Source organism: Emiliania huxleyi (assembly GCF_000372725.1).
Source record: "Emiliania huxleyi CCMP1516 chromosome Unknown EMIHUscaffold_135, whole genome shotgun sequence".
NCBI lineage: Eukaryota > Haptophyta > Isochrysidales > Noelaerhabdaceae > Emiliania > Emiliania huxleyi.
The window spans coordinates 27807-45723 of record NW_005201240.1 but is presented as its reverse complement, the minus strand read 5'-3'; the positions used below and the strand labels follow the sequence as shown (position 1 = coordinate 45723).

The window sequence follows — 17917 nt, the reverse complement described above, 5'->3', positions numbered from 1 at the left end:
GCAACCGCAGAGCTCGCGGTGTGGTCTCACGTCTCCCCCCCTTCTCCCTGCACGGATACCACCTGTGCCCCTTCACCGCTCTCGCGTCTACCGTAACGCGCGGATCCGCGGGGCCGTGGCGCGGGTGCGCGCACCGCGCTCTGCTACAGCCGCTCCGCCTTGCCTCCCTGGTTGCACGCGGCGAGCAAAAAGGACTTTTCTCTCTCGGCCGCGTCGAGCCGCGCCTTGAGCGACCTCGTCTCCTCCTCGGCAAAGTCGAGCCGCGCCTGCGCCTCGAGCAGCGCGTTGTGCTCGCCAGACACCTCGGCGCGCGCGCGCTGCGAGACCGCTTGCGCCACGCGCGCCTTCTCCTCGGCACCGTGCAGCGACGCGCGCAGCCCGGCCAGCGCCTGATCGCCATTCACGGTGTCAGGCACGGATGGAGCGGGATGGCATCGCAGCTCGGCTGGCGCCTGCTCGTCGCGGATCGCCCTCTCGCGCAGCCGCATCACCTGTTGAGTGGTTCGTGGATCGAATGAGTCTTCAACAAGTCGTGCGGATCGCCCTCGCGCGCAGCCGCGTCACCTCGACCGTCGCGTCGTCCGCCACGGCGCGGAGCTTGCTCTCGCTGGCGCGCGCCTCGCTCGCCTGCTGATGCGCCACCCGCAGCTCCGCGCGCCCCGCCGCCTCCTCCTCCGCCCGCGCCTCCGCCTCGGCTTGCAGCTGCTCGCACCGCTCGCGCGCCGCGCCCGACTCCGTCCACGCGCCGGCCAGCTCCTCGCTCTTTGCGTCGAGCGCCTTGCGCAGAGCCGCCTCTCGCTCCGCCGCGCCCGCAGCCTAGAGGGGAGGGGACAGCTCGCGCCACCGCGGGTGGCGGCGGGCGGCGGGTGGCGGCGGGCGGCGGGTGGCGGCGGGTGGCGGCGGGTGGCGGCGGGTGGCGGCGGCGTCACCTCGCGTGCGTGCTCAGAGGCCGCCGCGGCCGCCTCTTCGCGTGCCTGCTGCAGCTCGGCCGCGACCGCGCCCGACGTGCCCCAGTCGACCAGCAGCTGCGACTGCAGCTCGTCGGTCGCTCGCCGGAACCATTCCTCGGTCTGCTCCCTCCAGCGCGTCTGCAGCTCCGCGCGCTCGCGCTCCGCCTCTGCTCGCGCCGACTCGGACTGCTGGAGGCGCTTCACAAAGAGGAGGTTCTCCGCCGCGAGCCGCGCCAACACACCGCGCTCCCGCTCCAGCTGCGCGTCCAGCTCCAGGCGCCCGGTGGCGGACGCCTCGCTCGCGGCCGCCGACTCGCGCGCGGCCGCCGCCTCACGCACCGCAGCTGCGGCGGCCGCCTCGGCGGCCGCCGCGCGCGCCTCGGCGGCCGCGGCCCTGCTGGTGGCATCGTCCACTGCGGCGCGCAGCGCTGCCGTCTGATCCGCCACCGCCGCCTCGGCCCGAGACCGAGCTGCCGCCGCCGCCGCCTCGGCGGCGATGGCGCGGGCGTCGGCGTCGGCGATCGAAGACTGCGCGGCCTCGAGATCGGCGAGCGCTGTGCGCGTCCGCCCGAGCACCATTGCGGAGAGGTCACTCGCGATGTCGAGCGAGCCCTTGGCCACCTCAAGCTGACCCAGCCCGCGCTTGCCGAGCGTCGCTCGCGTCGCCATCGAGAGGTTCGCGCTCGCCGGCTGCTGCGACTGGAGCAGGTTGACGAGCGCCTCGTGCAGCTGCGAGCGGGAGGAGGAGCACAGGCGATCGAGCTCGACCATGCCGAGAGCCTGGTCGAGGTCCATCGCGGCCGTTGGGAGGCTTGGCGGGAGCGAGGAAGGTCACACACCAGCTGTCGAGCCTCTTCTCGAGACCTCGAAGAGCGACTCCAGAGCGCTCCTGGGCACATGCACATGCACATGCACATGTGCATGCACATGTGCATGCACCACTTTTTTAAATAAATTGGGACGCGTGCGCACGACCTAACACGGCACTTTCCTGGTAAATAAATATACCTACCTGTCCTAAAAGGCACAGCAGAACGCTGCTCGCTGGGATGGAGAGGAGACGCTGAAGACTGCTCAAGTATCAGCAAGCATGGACACACAAATTTTTCCGGGTGGTTGTTGGCACGCACGCGCAGGACACTCAGGCCCCACACAGCGCACAGGCGAGCGAGGGACTTCAGCACACTCCACGCTGTGGGGCTAGCACGCACGCATTGGGGCAAGACGGCCGATGGACCACGACCGACACCCCCGCCCGGATCGGTAACTAAATAGGTCCGAACATTGTCCGATTGTGGTTATGACAGGATGGCGTGATACGCAGTCGGAACTTCAGAGGGCAGGCGGCGACACGGCCGTGATGGTCGATGCAGGGGAGGGGTGGGTTCATTCAGCGGGCCATCTCGGCGACCTCTGGCTGACCGTAGGTCGACTTCGAGGCGGCTGACTTCTTGAGCTCGCGGTAGACCAGACAGTAGGTGCATCCTTTGCAGCAGAAGACCTGGACGCACGGCTCTTCGCACGGTCCAAATTCGGGTCGGAGCGTAGCGGAGTGGGGACCCGAGTTTGAAAAAGGCGACGGACGCGCTTGCGTCCTAGCCTCCAACAACGCCTCCCCGGCGCAGAGGGGCCCCCGGAGGGATGCTCAACCGCTCCACGCCACGCCGCTTGCGGCGGTCCTATTCCCTGCGAGGGGCCACTTCTTGTAAGAGTTTTTCTTGCTAGCGCCAAAACAGCATGCCGGCCGACAGCCTTGCCTCCGTGGTTGGGGAGCTCCAGGGCGTGCTGTCGAAAGATGTTTCGAACGCCGTCGCGCAGGAGCGCAGCCTATTGAGCGAGCGCCGCCGGGTGTTCCACCGTCTCCACCGTCAGCGGCGGCGGAGGCGAGGCGCGGCCCACGCGGCGGCTCAGGAGTCGCCGCCCACGTTTCTGGTCCTCGGCTTCGTGACCAATCCGCGTACGCCAAAGACGCGCGAGTGGATCCGCCAGACCGTGCTCGTGCCAGCAGCCGAGGCGGAGGGCATCTCCTCTGCCCGGCGCCAAGGCAGCCCACCACTGACGGCCCGCCCCGGTACAGGTCGGCGCCCCGGCGCTGATTCGCTTCGTCGTGGGCAAGCGCGGCCTCTCGCCTCGCGACGTGCAGCAGCTCGACGACGAGCGGCGGCGCGTCGGGAAGGACGACTTTGCCGTCGTCGACGCGTCCGACTTCAACGAGGCGGGCGGCATCTACTCGTGCATCGACAAGCTGTTCGCGTGGTTCCGCCACGCGCCGGTCGCCTACCCGGGCGCCTCCTTCTACGCAAAGGCGGACGACTCCTCATGCAGATGATGCGTGACGAAGAACGATGATGACGAGTATGAGCATGTTTGTGATTGTTTAAAGGCGGACGACGACTCGTTCGTCGACGTCGCGAGGCCCGCCTCTCCTTCCTCTGGCCGGCCGGCGGGCCTACTCATTCACAGCCACCCCTAACTCATCCAAGCAACAGGCTCGCCTCCTTCCTCCGGCCGGCGGCGGGCCTGCCGCGCGTGTACGGAGGCACCTCCAGTACGACTCTAATAAATATTTATTCTTTATTTACGATGATTTATTTTATTAGGCTACCTCCAGTACGACTCTTTCGTGACAGAGGAGTGGAGGTGCTGTGGTGGGTGGCGGGCCTCGAAAGGATGCTGTAACGACATCAGGAGCCGTGTGTTACCCTTCCAGGCACTGCGGCTGGTCGGCGGGCTTGGTCGGCCCGATGGCAGCCCGTGTCCACGACATGTCCACGACATGTCCGAGACACGGCCTCTGTAGGCGGGGCCGGTCGGCGCGGCGCACGCGCGGAGGCACGCATGCCGGGAGGGGCTCCTGATGGTGAGAATGTTGTGATGCTGACTGGTATGCCATTCTCGCAGGCACGGCTGCCCGAAGGAGCGGCGCGTGTACGGCCCCTTCCCATTCGTGGTCGGGGCCCTGACGGTGATGGGCGGAGACTTGGGCGAGATGAGCCGAGATGAGCCGAGATGAGCGCAGATGATCCTCACATCCCGCGGGCGTGGAGAGAGGGGCGGGCGAGGTCCTGGCGAGGACTAGGCGGGCTCGCATCCCACACCACTACCACCAGCGATGACCACAACGACACTAGGCGTCTGGTTCGCGTCTTCGCCGCACGTGGCGCGCCTCGTCGAGAAGGGGCGGGGCACCTGTTCACAGCAGGAGGTGTGAAGAGACGCTGTTCACAGGCGGGGCTCGTCGAGAAGGGGCGGGCGACGCAAGGGAGGCCGCAGCATTGGGTGCCGCTGCCGGTGCGGGGAAGGCACCGCTCTGCCAGAGGGCCTCCCTACAGCCTGACGGGGTGGGGTGGACTGGCGGTAGGACTGCGGCTACTCGGACGTGACGCTGGGCTACGCACTCGGCTCGGCCAACCTGTCCCTCTCCCTCCTCTCGGCGCCCCGCCCCCTCCCCCGCGGTGAAGCGCGCGGCCTCGCTTCCGAGTGGGCGAGTGGTGCGTGTGCGTGGCGGAGTGTAGGCCTCTTGCGCGGTGCGAGACGCGAGCTGTGATTGGCACTCAATCGCTGAGTACGACTCCTCAACAACAACAGGTCTCCGATGCGATGCGAGACGCCACGTACGGGGCGATGGACGCGAGTCGCTTCGTCGTCTCGCACCACCTGCGCAGCGGGCAGATGTTCGAGCGCGAGGCGGCGCGTGCAAAGGCGCAGCCGGCGTGGTCGCCTCTCCTCGGCCCGCCCGACTCCCGCCCCCTCCACCTCACGAGATGACCCGAGGTGACACACACGAGATGGCACCGAGAGTAGGCGAGTGCGAGGCGTGGCCGGCCGTGCGCGCCGAGGCGGGCGGCGCGTCGGCCGAGCTGCAAGCGGCGATGCGCACGTTCGAGTGCTGCCAGCAGTGGAAGCTGTGCCGGCTCGGGCCGGCGGCCAAGTAGGGGCCAGTGGTCGGAGGCGGGAGTGTGCCCGGCCGGAACGCGCACTGACAACCGCGACGGCGCGTAATTATGGGGGCGCATTCGGAAGAACGGGCGCGAGAGGTGGCAGGGGAGGCGCTGGCGCACACACTGATTGTGACACTCTTTCGAATCGTATTGCAGTTCAACGCAATGCACTGAGGCCGGGTGTGTCTGTCATCTGTCTCTGAATTGTGAGTCTGATGACTGCTCGTACTGACGTACTCTGCCGCGTTTCGCGACACACATCCCCGCATGACTGATATACTCTGCCCATGCACGAGATGTGCACGGAGCTGCACACGCATGGGCATGCGCTCGGCTACGACACGATGTGATATATGCAAAATGATGCAAGTAATGAAAGATGCCAGAAGCAGAACGACATGGGACCGAAATGAAATAGATAATGGATACCATACTGATGGGGAGGGGGCGATGACCGCGCGCGCGCAGCACGCGCCCAGAGAGCGCTCAGCGCTCCCTTGACTCTTGTCCTGTTGCTGGTCAGACACGAGGCGCGCGCACCCAAGCAGCAAGGCGACCCCGCCTGTGAGCTGTGTCATTCATCTGCGCCGCCCCCCTGCTCGCTTGCCTCGGCGGGCGGCGGCATCGCGAGGGCCTCTTCGAGGTTGAGCATGATGACCTAGAGAGCAGTCCTCGTCGCGCTGAAGGCAACCCGCCGCCACGCTGCCCTCCTCCTCCTCAGGGGCGTGCTGACGTTGCACAGCCGCGTCATCGGCGTGATCTCGAAGGGCTGCTCGACCTGCACGCCACACCTCGGCTGATCTCGGCTGCTCTCGACTGATCTCGTGTGATCTCGGCTGATCTCGGCTGATCTCGGCTGATCTCGGCTGATCTCGGCTGATCTCGACTCCTCTCGGGCGACGCATCAGCTCGGTGCTCGACCTGCACCCCCACCTCCTCGATGCCAACGAAGATGTAGCTCACCAGGAAGACCCAGAGCGAGATGTGCGCCGGCGACATGCTGCCCGCCAGCACGGCGGGCAGCCCGAGCAGCCAGAGCAGCATGCAGCGGATCACATGCCGCGACCTGCAGGAAGGGTGCCGGAAGGGTCGTGGGCGGCGTGCGTAGAGGCAGTGCAGCGGAGGACGGTGGCGAGACATCGTCGGCGGCACGGGCGACGAGAAGACGCGCTCGCAGCCGCCCACGACGAGGTCGAGCTCCTTGAGGTCCTGCGGCGGCGAGGGGAGGGCGGAGCAGGGTGAGAGGTGCGCGGGAGGGGAGGGCGGAGCAGGGTGGCGAGGTGCGCGGGAGGGGCCGGGCGGTGTCGCCTCCTCGAGCTTGCGGTAGACCATCGGGTGGAGCGTGCCTGAGGGCGCAGGGGGGCGTGGGCGTGTCGTGGGCGTGGGGCAGCCCTGCGGCGCGCCTCGAGGGCGATGGCGGCGCCGACGCGGAGCTGCGCGTGCAGCTGCCTCCGCATCGCGCCGAGCAGCAGCAGCGGCCGCGAGCGCGCCTGGCCGATGAAGTCCACCTCCTCGGCAGGCAGGAGCACGCGCAGGATGTCGGTGTCCTCGCCGGGCCGCAAGCCGCGCGTCTTCCCGACGCCGTCGCCCTTGCCCGTCAGCTTGGCGTTCAGCTCCCAGGGGAAGGCGGCGAGGTAGCGGCACACCTTAGACGCGGCTGCGTGCGAGGCGGGCGCTCGCTCCGCCGGCAGGCTGCGGTCGAAGAGGAGAGCCGTCGCGACTGTCTGGGCCGCCTGTTGGCCCCACTCTCGGAGGTTACTTCATCACCCATTGACAGGGCCGGGCCGCCTGGGACGATGAGCGGCAGGGAAGAGTCTGGGGAGTGTCTGAGAAGTGTCTCGGAGGCGTCTCGGCCGCCTGCCGGCAGAGGAAGACGGCCCTCCCCCACAGCAGCCGCGCCTCGGCCACCCTGCCGTACAGGTTGTTGACGCGGAAGACGAGGAGGAGCCCGATCGCAGAGCCCATCGCCGTCAGCGGCAGGGGCGACGTGCGTGGCAGAAACCTCGCGGGCAGCGAGGCGACGCAGAAGGACCAGAGCGAGAGCGAGAGGCAGATCGGCCACACCGAGGCGAGGACGGTCGAGTGGCGCCACGTGACGCCGGTGCGCAGCCAGCGGCGGAACGGCGACTTGCCCGTGTACGCGCTCCACGTCTCGTGCGAGAAGAGCTGCGTGAAGGACGGCTCCCCGGTCACCGAGCCAGACACCTTGTACATCGGCAGCAGCCCAGCCGACTCCCACAGCTTCTGCTGCACCTCGGGCGATTGCTCCGTCGGGCGGAGCTCGCGTATCCTCGCCAGCTTGCGCTGGATTGCGTCGGCGGTGGACTCGGCGCTGCGCTGCAGCTCCAGCGCCGCGGCCGTGCTGCTCAAGAGCGGGCCGGCGCGGCGCAGCCCGAGCGCCGGCGCAAACCTACCGTTGTGCGACGTGGAGACGAGCGCCGACGCCTCGGCAGAGAGCAGGGCGAGGGCGATGGTGGCCATCCACGAAGACCCTGGGGCAACAGTCGTTGCGGGTCGACCGAGTTTGCGATGAGAAGTGACCCGAGCCGCCGGGTGCCCCGCAGCGGCCTCCCTGGACCAGAAGAACCGGTCCGCGAGTGCTCCGCAGCAGCCTCGCTGAGCCAGAACGTCGGCTCGAGGGGGTGCTAGTATGAGCCCGATACGTCGCAGTGTTCTTGCTCCCAGCGCTTGCGCTTCGGCGGTTAGTGGTGCACTAACCTCCGAGAAACCCTTCGGGTCGCTCCTCATCGCAAACCCTGTCAGCAGAGTCCTCCTACGGGAATGTACGTAAGAGCTACATACACTGAGAGAGAGAGCAAAGCTCGCTTCCGAGCTCTCACGCCGCGCGTAGGGCCCTTAGGGGCCTAGAGAACACAACCCCCTCTCTCTTTTCTCCCAGTAAGCTAAAAGTACGTACGTACACTGAAAAAGAATGGCGGCGTAACACAAGTTGCTCATGTTCAATCGATGCGAGCCGCAACGCGGGTACGGACGCGATCTCAGGCGCGACTATCTGGGGCAGCCTCGGAAAAGCAATCGCCAGATGGCACCGCCGATCCTCAATGAGCGAAGACGCGACGAGCGGCAGAGCTCTGCTGCCGGTGAACAGCTCAATGCTAAACAGCTCAACGGCCGCATCTCGCATGCCAGCGGCACCGACCAGCTGCTCGCGCTCTTTACTGGGCACAGCGCGAGCTTGAACCACATCCACGCTGCAAACCTGTGGAACAAACTGGGCAAGCAGCGCATCGAGCGGCGGCACGAGGAGCAGCTTGAGCGGCTGGTGCAGCGCACGCTCGACCTCGTCCAGTCATGCGAAGCACGCAACCTGGCTAACGTCGCTCATGGAGTGGCGAAATGCCGGCTGCCAGTGAGTGTCGTGCGCTTGCTGTACGAGGCGGTGGCGGAGGCGGCCTTGGGCAGAGGGATGCCTGGCTTTAACCCCCAGGCCCTGGCCAACACGGTGTGGGCGTATGCGACGGCGGGCGTGGCGGCGGAAGCATTATTTGCGGCGGTGGCGGAGGCGGCTGTGCGCGGCGGGCTGGCTGGCTTCAATCCTCAGAACCTGGCCAACACGGTGTGGGCGTATGCGACGGCAGGCGTGGCGGCGGAAGCATTATTTGCGGCGGTGGCGAAGGCGGTGGTGCGCGGCGGGCTGGCTGGCTTCAATCCTCAGAACCTGGCCAACACGGTGTGGGCGTATGCGACGGCGGGCGTGGCGGCGGAAGCGTTATTTGCTGCGGTGGCGGAGGCGGTGGTGCGCGGCGGGCTGGCTGGCTTCAACCCTCAGGCCTTGGCCAACACGGTGTGGGCGTATGCGACGGCGGGCGTGGCTGCAGACGCGCTGTTCGCGGCGGTGGCGGAGGCGGCGGTGCGGTGCGGGCTGGCCGGCTTTACGCCTCAGAATCTGGCCAACACGGTGTGGGCGTATGCGAAGGCTGGCATGGCTGCGGACGCGCTGTACGCGGTGGTGGCGGAGGTGGCGGTGAGCGGTGGGTTGGCCGGCTTCAACCCCCAGGACCTGGCCAACACGGTGTGGGCGTATGCGAAGGCGGGCGTGGCGGCGGAAGCGTTATTTGCGGCGGTGGCAGAGGCGGCTGTGCGCGGCGGGCTGGCTGGCTTCAAGCCGCAGGAGCTGGCCAACACGGTGTGGGCGTATGCGACGGCGGGCGTGGCTGCAGACGCGCTGTACGCGGCGGTGGCGGAGGCGGCTGTGCGCGGCGGGCTGGCTGGCTTCAACCCCCAGGCCTTGGCCAACACGGTGTGGGCGTATGCGAAGGCGGGCGTGGCTGCAGACGCGCTGTACGCGGCGGTGGCGGAGGCGGCGGTGCGGGGCGGGCTGGCCGGCTTCAACCCCCAGGACCTGGCCAACACGGTGTGGGCGTATGCGACGGCGGGCTTGTATCACCAGGCGCTGCTTGCCGACTGCTCGGGCATGATCAGCGGCTCGCTCGCGCAGGATCCGATGTGGAGCACAGCGCACCGCTGTCAGCTGCACCAATGGCAGCTCTGGCTCTCCCTGGAATGCGGGGCAGACGGCCAGCAGCATCTCCTCCCCGACCCCCAGCGCCAGCTTTGCTGCGACGCTATGGTGGCGACCATAGCGCGGCCATCAGGCTTGCAGCGCTCCGTCGCGGATGCCCTCGCCGCCGTGCGGGGCCCAGGCTTCGAGGAGGAGTATGTCGAGCCGCGCACCAGCTACTCGCTCGACCTGGCGCTGCCCTCGTCACGCATCGCGATCGAGGTGGACGGCCCCTCTCACTTCCTGCTGCCCGACGGATGGGGCGTGCGCAAACCCAACGGGCCGACGCTGCTCAAGCGTCGCCTCCTCGCGGCGGCTGGCTGGCGGGTGATCAGCGTTCCATTCTACGAGTGGGGCCGCTTCACGACGGCCAATGATCGGCAAACCTACCTGGAGAGGGCGGTCGCCCCACTGTAGTCCTGTCTCAGCTGAGCAGGATTGCAAGCAAGGTCGCGCGCCTGCAAGGTCGCGCGCAGCCCGTCTCAACAGCGCTTGCGTCCCACCCATAGCGTCTGGTGTCCAGGGTCACTGGTCAGACGCGGTTTCGCTTTCTTGTGCGAAGGCGCGCTCGACATCCTTAGCCCATCGCTGTACGAGAACTCAGGTACGCCACGGGGGCCGCCTAAGAGACTCGTCTCCTACGAATGGTTTGTTCTCCTACGAGGAAAAAGAATTGATTGTGCGTGCCTTGAGCTTTTCGTTTTCTTACACTGGGGCGCGCACTGCTGGGCACAGCGACACAGGGAAAAGAATTCTAACATGTATTCATCGCAGAAGAAATCGTACCGAAAGAAATTCTCGGAAAGGTTTTGGCGAGCATAAGTTGGCGAGCAATGCGCACCCCACAAATCCTTGAAGCTATCCTTGATTGCTCCTTTGGCTTGTCGGTGAGCGGGATGGCCATCCAAATTGTGGCTCCTCTTGTGCTTGTGATCCTCAGCGTGGCTCTACGTGAACACGAGTTCTCAGTTGGCGGCGGTGCTGCATACGAGTCCTCAGTTTGTGTCGGCGGGCTCGCTGCGCTAACCCTGGTGCTCTCGATCGTCGCCTCGATCGTCGGGGGTTGGAGCAAGCAGAAGGTTGATGCCGACGTGCTGACGCTGGTCGATAAGGTGACCCTCGCCTTCCGCCTCCTCCGTTCGGTGTGGACCCGTGCAGGGTGGAGCGCCTTCAGGGTGGACCACGCGGCATTTGACGCAGAGCTTGCCGCAGCCAACGCGCGCTTCATGAGCGCCGAAGCCGCGGCCGCGCTCATCAGTGATGAGACAGTAGTTGCCTTTTCGGGAGTGGCGGCCAACGTCGCGCCCAGCCTGCTGATGGGGGCGCTGCGGCGGCGCCACCTCGCCACCTCCTCACCACGTGGGTTGACTGTTGTCGGGCCGGGCGGCAATGGCACCAAGGGGAAAGGCATTTTGCGGGGATCCTTGGAGGAGCTCGCCCTTCCTGGGCTTGTGACGCGCCTCGTTGTGTCGCACACTCTCACGCTGCCCAGATTTCTGCAGCTGGCAGCGCCCGCCGACTCAAACCTCGAGGTCCAGATCCTGCCGCTCGGCATCATCGCGAGGCTGCTCGCGCGCCTCGCCGGCGGGCAGGCGCCCCAGCTCGTCTCCACCGTGGGTGTTGGCACCTTTGTCGACCCGCGCTGCGGCCGAGGCTCTCCGCTCACGCCGGGCGCGCCGCACCTCGTGGTCCCCGATGCCGACTCGGGACACCTCGAGTTCTCGCTTGGCGTCGACCGCATCGACGCCGCAATCATCAATGCGCCGCTGGCCGACCGCAAGGGCAACCTCTACTCGCACGGTGCGACGGTCCTCAACGAGACGTTCGACATGGCGACTGCCGCCAAGCGAGGCGGCGGCGTGGTGCTGGCGCAGGTCGGCGCTGTCGTGGACGACGACGCGGCGCGCGGCATGGAGGTCTGGATCAAGGCCGAGCACGTCGACGCTATCGTCGTCAACTCCAAGACGGAGCAGGTGCTCGGCGCTACTTACGGCTCGCCCTTCTCGTGGCTCACGCTGCAGCACGGCGAGGATGGCGTCTCAAAGGCCAAGGGGCTGCAGCTCGCCCGCCTCATGTGCAAGCTGGCCAACGCCACACCCACACGCAGCGACATGGACCGCGCGATGGCGCGCCTGGCGGCGCACGTGCTCACTTCGCGCGTGTCTGCCGGCGCCTTGGTGGACATCGGCACGGGCCTGCCCGAGGAGGTGTCTTCGGTGCTGGACGAGTGCGGCACCCTGGAGCAGCTCCGCATGGTGGTCGAGACCGGCGTCTTTGGGGGCGTGCCGGCGCCGGGCCTGCTCTTCGGCGCCTCCATCTACCCAGAGGAGATGGTGAACACGGCGCAAGCCTTTGAGCGCATGCAGGGGAGCCTCGACGCGGTGGTGCTGGGCGCGCTCGAGTTCGACGAGGCGGGCGACGTCAACGTGTCAAACAAGCGCGGAGACGTGGCGAACTACGTCGGACCTGGCGGCTTCATGGACCTGATCGACTGTGCCAAGCTCGTGATCTTCATCTGTCCGTTCACACAGAGGGCGTCCATCACCGTGGGTGCCGATGGCTCGCTGAGCATGACGGAGCAGTCGGGGGCGAAGCTCGTGCCACGTGTGAGCGAGGTGACGTTCAGCGGCGCCAGGGCGCTCGCCGCTGGCAAGAGCGTCTTTTACGTGACCAGCGTCGGCCTGTTCCAGCTCACGCCGCACGGGCTGCAGCTCACGGCGCTGATGCCCGGGCTGGACATGCAAAGGCACGTCGTCAGAGCCGCACCCGGCGTGCGGCTGCACCAGCCGCCGGGCGAGCCCCCGTCGACCGTCGATCGCAGCATCGTGGCGGGAGGCGAAGCTTTCGCCCTTCCGCCCCTGCGAGGCGCCGCGCTCCGGGTGGCCGAGGGCGAGGTGGGTCCGCCGCCCCTGCGAGGCGCCGCGCTCCGGGTGGCCGAGGGCGAGGTGGGTCCGCCGCCCCTGCGAGGCGCCGCCAGCGCGCTCCGGGTGGCAGAAGAGCCCCCGGTGGTGCTCTACGAGGAGCTGGGCCACGTGGCTGTGTTCACACTGAACCGCCCCGCCGCGCGGAATGCAATCAACGGCAAGGTCTCGGCGCGGTTTGAGGCGCTGCTCACCGCGTTCGAGCGGAACTCGGATATGTGGGTCGGCGTCGTGGCCTCATCCCATCCAGACGTCTTTTGCGCGGGCGCGGATCTGAAGGCAATCAACGCCATGGAGCGGGTGTTCTCTTGGAAGGGCGGCTTTGCTGGGATGGTCCAGTTCCCCCGCACCAAGCCTCTGATCGCCGCGGTGGACGGGAAGGCTCTGGCTGGCGGGTGCGAGATCGTCCTCGCTTGCGATCTCGTCGTTGCCTCCCACAAGGCGGTCTTCGGGCTGCCCGAGGTGAAGCGGTCGCTGGTTGCCGGAGCCGGGGGGCTCTTCCGGCTACCGCAGAGGCTGCCGCGCCAGGTTGCGATGGAGATGCTTCTCACGGGCGACCCAATCATGGCAAGCCGCGCCAAGGAGCTGGGCTTCGTGAACGAGCTGGTGGAGCCCGGGTCCTCGCGCGACGCGGCGCTCGCACTGGCGGGCCGCATCGTGCAGAACGCGCCCGTAGCGGTGCGCGAGGCGAAGGTCTGCGCGGACCGCATGCAGCTGATGAGCGACGATGACGCGTTCAATGAGTCCAACCGCGCCCTCGTGAAGCTCTTCATGACGCCTGACTTCAGGGAGGGGCCAAGGGCGTTTCTTGAGAAAAGGGAGCCGCGATGGACGGGGCGCTACCCGCCGTGGATATGGTCGCTCGTGGTGTCCCTCTGGTACACGGGGCGGGCGCAGTGTTAGCGCAGCGGTGTGTTGAGAGCGCTGTTGCCCGTGGTGTGAGGGCGATGCCGATCAGATGATAAGGGGTGGAGCTAGGACTGTGCACCTTGTTCAATGTACTCTAATGAGACGATGTCGGTCGTCGTGCGTAGCCGTAGGCTTAGGTGTGGGGGTTGGGGAAATAAATAAATAAAAACGCACACCTCTCTACTGTGAGGTGGGTAAAAAGGAACAGGTCCCCGCCCTTGCGATCTTTGTGCAGGGTTCTTTGTGGGTGTGGTCGGCGACTAGCCGGGGTCGTCCTCCCGATGGGGGACTAGCACTAGCCGTCTTCCACATGGTGGGGGTTGGGGAGGGTATTATCACCCCCTTTTTTTCACCACGCACCTGAGAACCCGAATCTCAGCCCTGCAATTATGACCCCAACTGCCGTGCCCTGCCCTGCCCTGCCCTGCCGCCTGCCGTACTGCCCTGCCCGCACACTGCCGCACAACACTGCCCTCCCCGATCCCCTACCTGCCCCGGGTGTGAAACCCACACTGCCCTGCCCTGCCCAGACCACACTGCCGAGGTGTGAATAACTGCCCGCTCGCGAGGTCTCGGAGAAACTTGTGGTGTGAGTGATGGGTGTGATGGGGGTGTGATGGGGGTGTGATGAGAAGCAGAAGCGAACGTCGATGTTTTTGCTGCCGCGCGTCCGCGCCGCGACCTCCCGTTTGTTTTGGCGCCGATGCAGCGCCGTCTCTCGCCGCGCGAGATGGCGCCGCCGCGGCGTCGGTGCCGCGATCAACCGCGCTCCAGCAGCGAGCGGTGCAGAGCGGCTACCGACATGACAGTTGGCGACGGCGTCTGTTTCACTGTGTCATGTGTCCCGCCTCTCATTTGTGTCACACCACGCGGAACGCATCTCCATCGCTTCGGTGAAGGGGGTGAACCGCGCCATCCTCGATCGCCGTGCAAAGCTCGCTTCCGAGCTCTCACGCCGCGCGTAGGGCCCCTAGGGGCCTAGAGAACACAACCCCCTCTCTCTTTTGTCCCAGTAAGCTAAAAAAAGTACGTACATAACATCGAAGGCTAAGCTCAAAAAAGTACGTACATTGAAAAAGAATTTTCCAAGAAAACTCCCTCGCACAATACTGGGCACGGGACTGGCGCGCACTGGCACTAACACAGGTACACTGAAAAAGAAGAGAATTCTTAAGATACAAGCCTCTCTCACAGCACACTGGCACGACAAGGGCGCGGACGGGCGCGGACTGGCAAAGAAAAGAAACATGCCGAGCCAACTTAGAGCGCGCTCATCGATCTGAGGGGCTGGCCGATGGGTGGGGCTGCCACATCCGTGGCGACGCCCGCCGCAGAAGCGCGGAGCGGCCTCTCCCTCCTCACGACGATGCAGTGGTTCTACGGCCCGACCTGGGGCAACACGCTGCAGATCTGCCCCGAGCGAGCTGCCCTGAGCCGCCGGAAGCCGTGCGTCAAGTGGGTCAACGTGCATGCACGTCAGCTCGAGCTGCTGGAGGTGTCGGCGGCGGCATGCAGCCGCCTCGGCCGCCATCGGCTGAGGAAGCCTGCGTGCCCCGCGCAGGTGCTCCGGCGCAATGTGCTCCACGCCGCCGTGTCGGACCTCCACCTCCTCGTCGCAGAGGCGCCGCCCGTGGAGGCGCTGCTCAGCAGGCTGCGCTGGTACGAGAAGCGGAAGCACATGCTGCACGTCGTCGGGATTGCCGAGCGCCCCTCCTTCCGGACGTACCTCGCCTACGCCTCGCGCCACCTCGTCGGCCGCACCGTCGTCTTTCTCAACCAGGACGTGTACCTCATGCCGGAAGGGCGGTGGGCCGAGCTCGCAACCTCCGGCCTCCCGGCCCGCCACACGTACTTCCTCTCCCGCTACCACCGCCGGACGGACTACGACGTGCGCAGAAGCGCCGAGGCGGCCTCCTCCCTCGGCCTCCTCAACCTCACCGACGCCGGCGCGCCAGCGGACGGCGGGCAGCTGCAGGGCAGGCGGCTGCAGGGCAGGCGGCTGCAGGGCAGGCGGCTGCAGGGCAAGTCGAGGCTACTGCAGGGCAAGGGCAAGCTGTTTGCCAAGCCTGCGGCGTGGGGGCAGCGGACGTGCGACATGAGCGGGCCGTCGTACGGCGTGTGGCGGCGCACGCTCTGCTCGAAGATCAACTTTGGCTCCTGCGACGCGTGTGTCTGCTCCCCAAAGAAGAGAATGAGCTCGAGAAGAGGAGAGAGAATGGTGTAGGCTCCTACGACGCGTATGTCTTCTCCCTCGCTTCTCCGCTCTCCGAGGCGAGCGGACCCCTCGCCCATGCACTCCTCACACTTTCCCGCCCTATGCGCCCTCGATCCGCCCTCGATCCGCCCGACCGGCGCTCCGCCGCCCGGCCGGCGCTGCGCCGCCAGCGCGGGCTGCAAGCGCGGGCTTGCCTGGCGCTTCCCGCCGCCCGCTGGCCGCCCGGTTGCGGAGTCCTCCGCCACAGAGCTTGCGCCGCTCCTTGCTGCCCAGCTGCCTCACTGCCGCTTGCCGCCCTGCCCCTGCCAGGCGCAGCTCTCGCTGTTTGAGTTTCCGCAGAACGCGTGGGGCGGGGGCATGTCCTCCTCTGCATCTCCACGCGAGATCCGCCGAGATCAGCCGAGATTGGCCGAGAGTAGGCGGCGAGAATGTCCTCCTCTACATCTTCACGCGCGCGCTCGGCTACTCCGCCTCCAACCCGTGCCTCGACCTCGCCGTCAACCACGCGCACTGCCAGCTGCCCTCCTCCTTCGGGCCCCGCCTCTGGGGCGAGAGGTAGCAGAGAGGCAGCTCAGAGGCAGCGGAGAGGCAGCAGGAGGGGTAGCGGAGAGGCAGCGGAGAGGTAGCAGAGGGGCCCCGCTCTGAGGGTGGCGCCTCCGCCTCCGCCATCGCCACCGCCCCAGACCCGCACGCCACACGCCGCCACACGCCACCACGCGCCGCACACCTCCCTCACCCTCTCACATCCGGAACCCTCGCGGCAACAAGCCCCGTCGGCCTCGCGCCACCGGCCTCTTCGCCCCCGCGCCGCCCAGGCGACGCCCGCCAGGCCAAGGGCACGGTGACGAGGGCGGTGCAGGCGAAAATGCGCGCGATGGGCCTCGAGGTCGACCTGACGCCAAAGGCAGTGGGTGACCTCACGCTCAACGTCACGGGCCTCGGCACACCCTCCTCCGCCTGAGGGGCCGCGGCCGGAGAACTCTCGGCCGCGTCTCCGACTCAGCCAGTCCGGCGGCGCCGCCCCGCGCCCCGGCTTTGGCAAGCCGGGGCTCTCGCCTTTGAAATTTTGCCAGGGCTTGCGCGGGGGGCCGCGGGCGCGGCAGGTGTGGAGAGAGTGTGCTCAATGTTCATAAGATGACAGCGTGACAGATCGGGGGTAACGTCTAACGACACACGGGTGGCAATAGTCCCGGGCCGAGAGTGCCGGGAGAGGGGTGAGGGAGTGTAATACGGAGTATTGTGTACAAGAGAGTAGACGAGCGAGCGTCCTCGGACCTCGCGCTTCGCGCGCTCTCGCGCTGCTGCAGAAATCCCGACGCCATTGAAGACAGGCGTCAAACCTCGTCCTTTGCGGCGGCGTCCGACTTTGCGCGGATCTCTACGTCGTACTTCTTGTACAGCGCGTCGAACATGCGGCTCTCCCTCCCCTTCCACTTGTCCAGCGCCGCGTCCACGCCCGCGATCTTGTCGTCGAGCCCATACCTCGAGTAAAAGTCGACGAGCTCGTCTCGCCACTCTGCCCTCGACTTGCGGCCGCCGCGCCCGCCCATGGACGCGCCCATCTGCTCCGGGTTCATGTTCTTCAGGTCGTCCGCCGTGAACATCTTAATGCCCTCCATCCCTGGCATCCCCTTCATAGACGCGAGCAGGTCCTCGATGCTCTGGTCTTTGCCCTTGCCGGCGTCCGCAGGCGGCTCCTCGGGCGGCAGCAGCGGCGCGTCCTTGTTCTGCTCACACAGCGTCACATAGTCGGCCTTCTCCGCGCACCCCTCACACTTGAGCCCTCGAGCCGCCAGCCACTTTCGCAGCTCCTTTGTCCGCATCGCGCCGCAGTCAACCTCGCTATCCGTTGCGGCGACTGCCAGCAGGAGAGCGGACATGATGATAAGTGCGCTGCGTGCGCGAACGGTGCGCATGTAGTTGGCTTGGATTAGGCCCAGCGGCGCGAATTAGGATTGTGGCCGTACCGCTTCACACCGAGGGCGCTTCGATGACGTTATTGCTGGCAGCCTGTCCTGTCGAAAGAAAGAAACTGCGCGGTGCGTGTCCGTATACGTACGTGGAGCACATCATCATCCGGCAGAACGGCGGGCACGTCTCGAGACCATGGTGCGCGCGCTCGCCCCACCCGTGCCCACGGCGGCCTGCGCGCGCGCGCGCGCGGTAGTAGGAGTAGGCTGCGGGTCGTACCGAACCGGTGGTTCACCACCGGTCTCTGGTCCCCGGGAGCAACGAACCGAGCAGCCAGACCATGTGCGCCAAACAGCAGCACATTTAGCGACTCGCAGAGCACCAGTCGAGGTGCTGCCCGCCGAGGCCCGAGCACGCGATACTCGCATACTTACGCAAAATGGCGAGCGCGAGCGGTGACGTCGTGTGAGAGTGCGTGTCGTGTGCATGTCTGGTGTTCATTATAGCTCCGAGTATAGGGGGCGGTCTGCTGCTAGGGGAAACCCGGA

The 17917-nt window shown here is 66.8% G+C and overlaps 7 protein-coding genes across 7 annotated transcripts; 4 read left to right on the top strand and 3 right to left on the bottom strand.

Moving 5' to 3' along the window:
- Positions 1 to 143: 143 nt before the first annotated feature.
- On the bottom strand, positions 144 to 1745 carry EMIHUDRAFT_226846 (hypothetical protein; the record flags this gene model as incomplete). Its single annotated transcript, XM_005788384.1, has 3 exons — positions 144 to 491; positions 930 to 1208; positions 1527 to 1745. The coding sequence occupies 3 exons, from the start codon at positions 1743 to 1745 to the stop codon at positions 144 to 146; spliced, it is 846 nt and encodes a 281-aa protein (XP_005788441.1).
- Positions 1746 to 2677: 932 nt separating this feature from the next.
- On the top strand, positions 2678 to 4215 carry EMIHUDRAFT_362699 (hypothetical protein). The gene is made up of 9 exons (XM_005788383.1): positions 2678 to 2963; positions 3028 to 3259; positions 3338 to 3365; positions 3440 to 3489; positions 3551 to 3590; positions 3661 to 3676; positions 3751 to 3782; positions 3852 to 3934; positions 4082 to 4215. The coding sequence occupies exons 1-9, from the start codon at positions 2688 to 2690 to the stop codon at positions 4159 to 4161; spliced, it is 837 nt and encodes a 278-aa protein (XP_005788440.1). The 5' UTR covers positions 2678 to 2687; the 3' UTR covers positions 4162 to 4215.
- Positions 4216 to 4328: 113 nt separating this feature from the next.
- EMIHUDRAFT_467268 (hypothetical protein) lies at positions 4329 to 7395 on the bottom strand. The gene is made up of 6 exons (XM_005788382.1): positions 6749 to 7395; positions 6400 to 6624; positions 5625 to 6100; positions 4757 to 5549; positions 4537 to 4682; positions 4329 to 4463 (listed from the first exon to the last, which is right to left on the bottom strand). Exons 1-3 carry the CDS (start codon positions 7370 to 7372, stop codon positions 5639 to 5641), a joined length of 1311 nt encoding a protein of 436 aa, XP_005788439.1. The 5' UTR covers positions 7373 to 7395; the 3' UTR covers positions 4329 to 4463; positions 4537 to 4682; positions 4757 to 5549; positions 5625 to 5638.
- Positions 7396 to 7934: 539 nt separating this feature from the next.
- EMIHUDRAFT_226842 (hypothetical protein) lies at positions 7935 to 9830 on the top strand (the record flags this gene model as incomplete). The annotated part of the gene is made up of 2 exons (XM_005788381.1): positions 7935 to 8261; positions 9351 to 9830. The coding sequence occupies 2 exons, from the start codon at positions 7935 to 7937 to the stop codon at positions 9828 to 9830; spliced, it is 807 nt and encodes a 268-aa protein (XP_005788438.1).
- Positions 9831 to 12415: 2585 nt separating this feature from the next.
- ECH2 (putative enoyl-CoA hydratase/isomerase) lies at positions 12416 to 13174 on the top strand (the record flags this gene model as incomplete). Its single annotated transcript, XM_005788473.1, has 1 exon — positions 12416 to 13174. A coding segment is annotated over one exon (759 nt), but the record flags the coding sequence as incomplete, so codon positions are not given.
- A 1363-nt stretch (positions 13175 to 14537) lies between these two features.
- EMIHUDRAFT_110455 (hypothetical protein) lies at positions 14538 to 16419 on the top strand (the record flags this gene model as incomplete). The annotated part of the gene is made up of 3 exons (XM_005788380.1): positions 14538 to 15411; positions 15878 to 15954; positions 16288 to 16419. The coding sequence occupies 3 exons, from the start codon at positions 14538 to 14540 to the stop codon at positions 16417 to 16419; spliced, it is 1083 nt and encodes a 360-aa protein (XP_005788437.1).
- Positions 16420 to 16574: 155 nt separating this feature from the next.
- On the bottom strand, positions 16575 to 17317 carry EMIHUDRAFT_440724 (hypothetical protein). Its single transcript, XM_005788379.1, is given in 2 exon segments — positions 16575 to 16612; positions 16626 to 17317. The coding sequence occupies 1 exon segment, from the start codon at positions 17279 to 17281 to the stop codon at positions 16793 to 16795; it is 489 nt and encodes a 162-aa protein (XP_005788436.1). The 5' UTR covers positions 17282 to 17317; the 3' UTR covers positions 16575 to 16612; positions 16626 to 16792.
- Between the last annotated feature and the right edge of the window lie 600 nt (positions 17318 to 17917).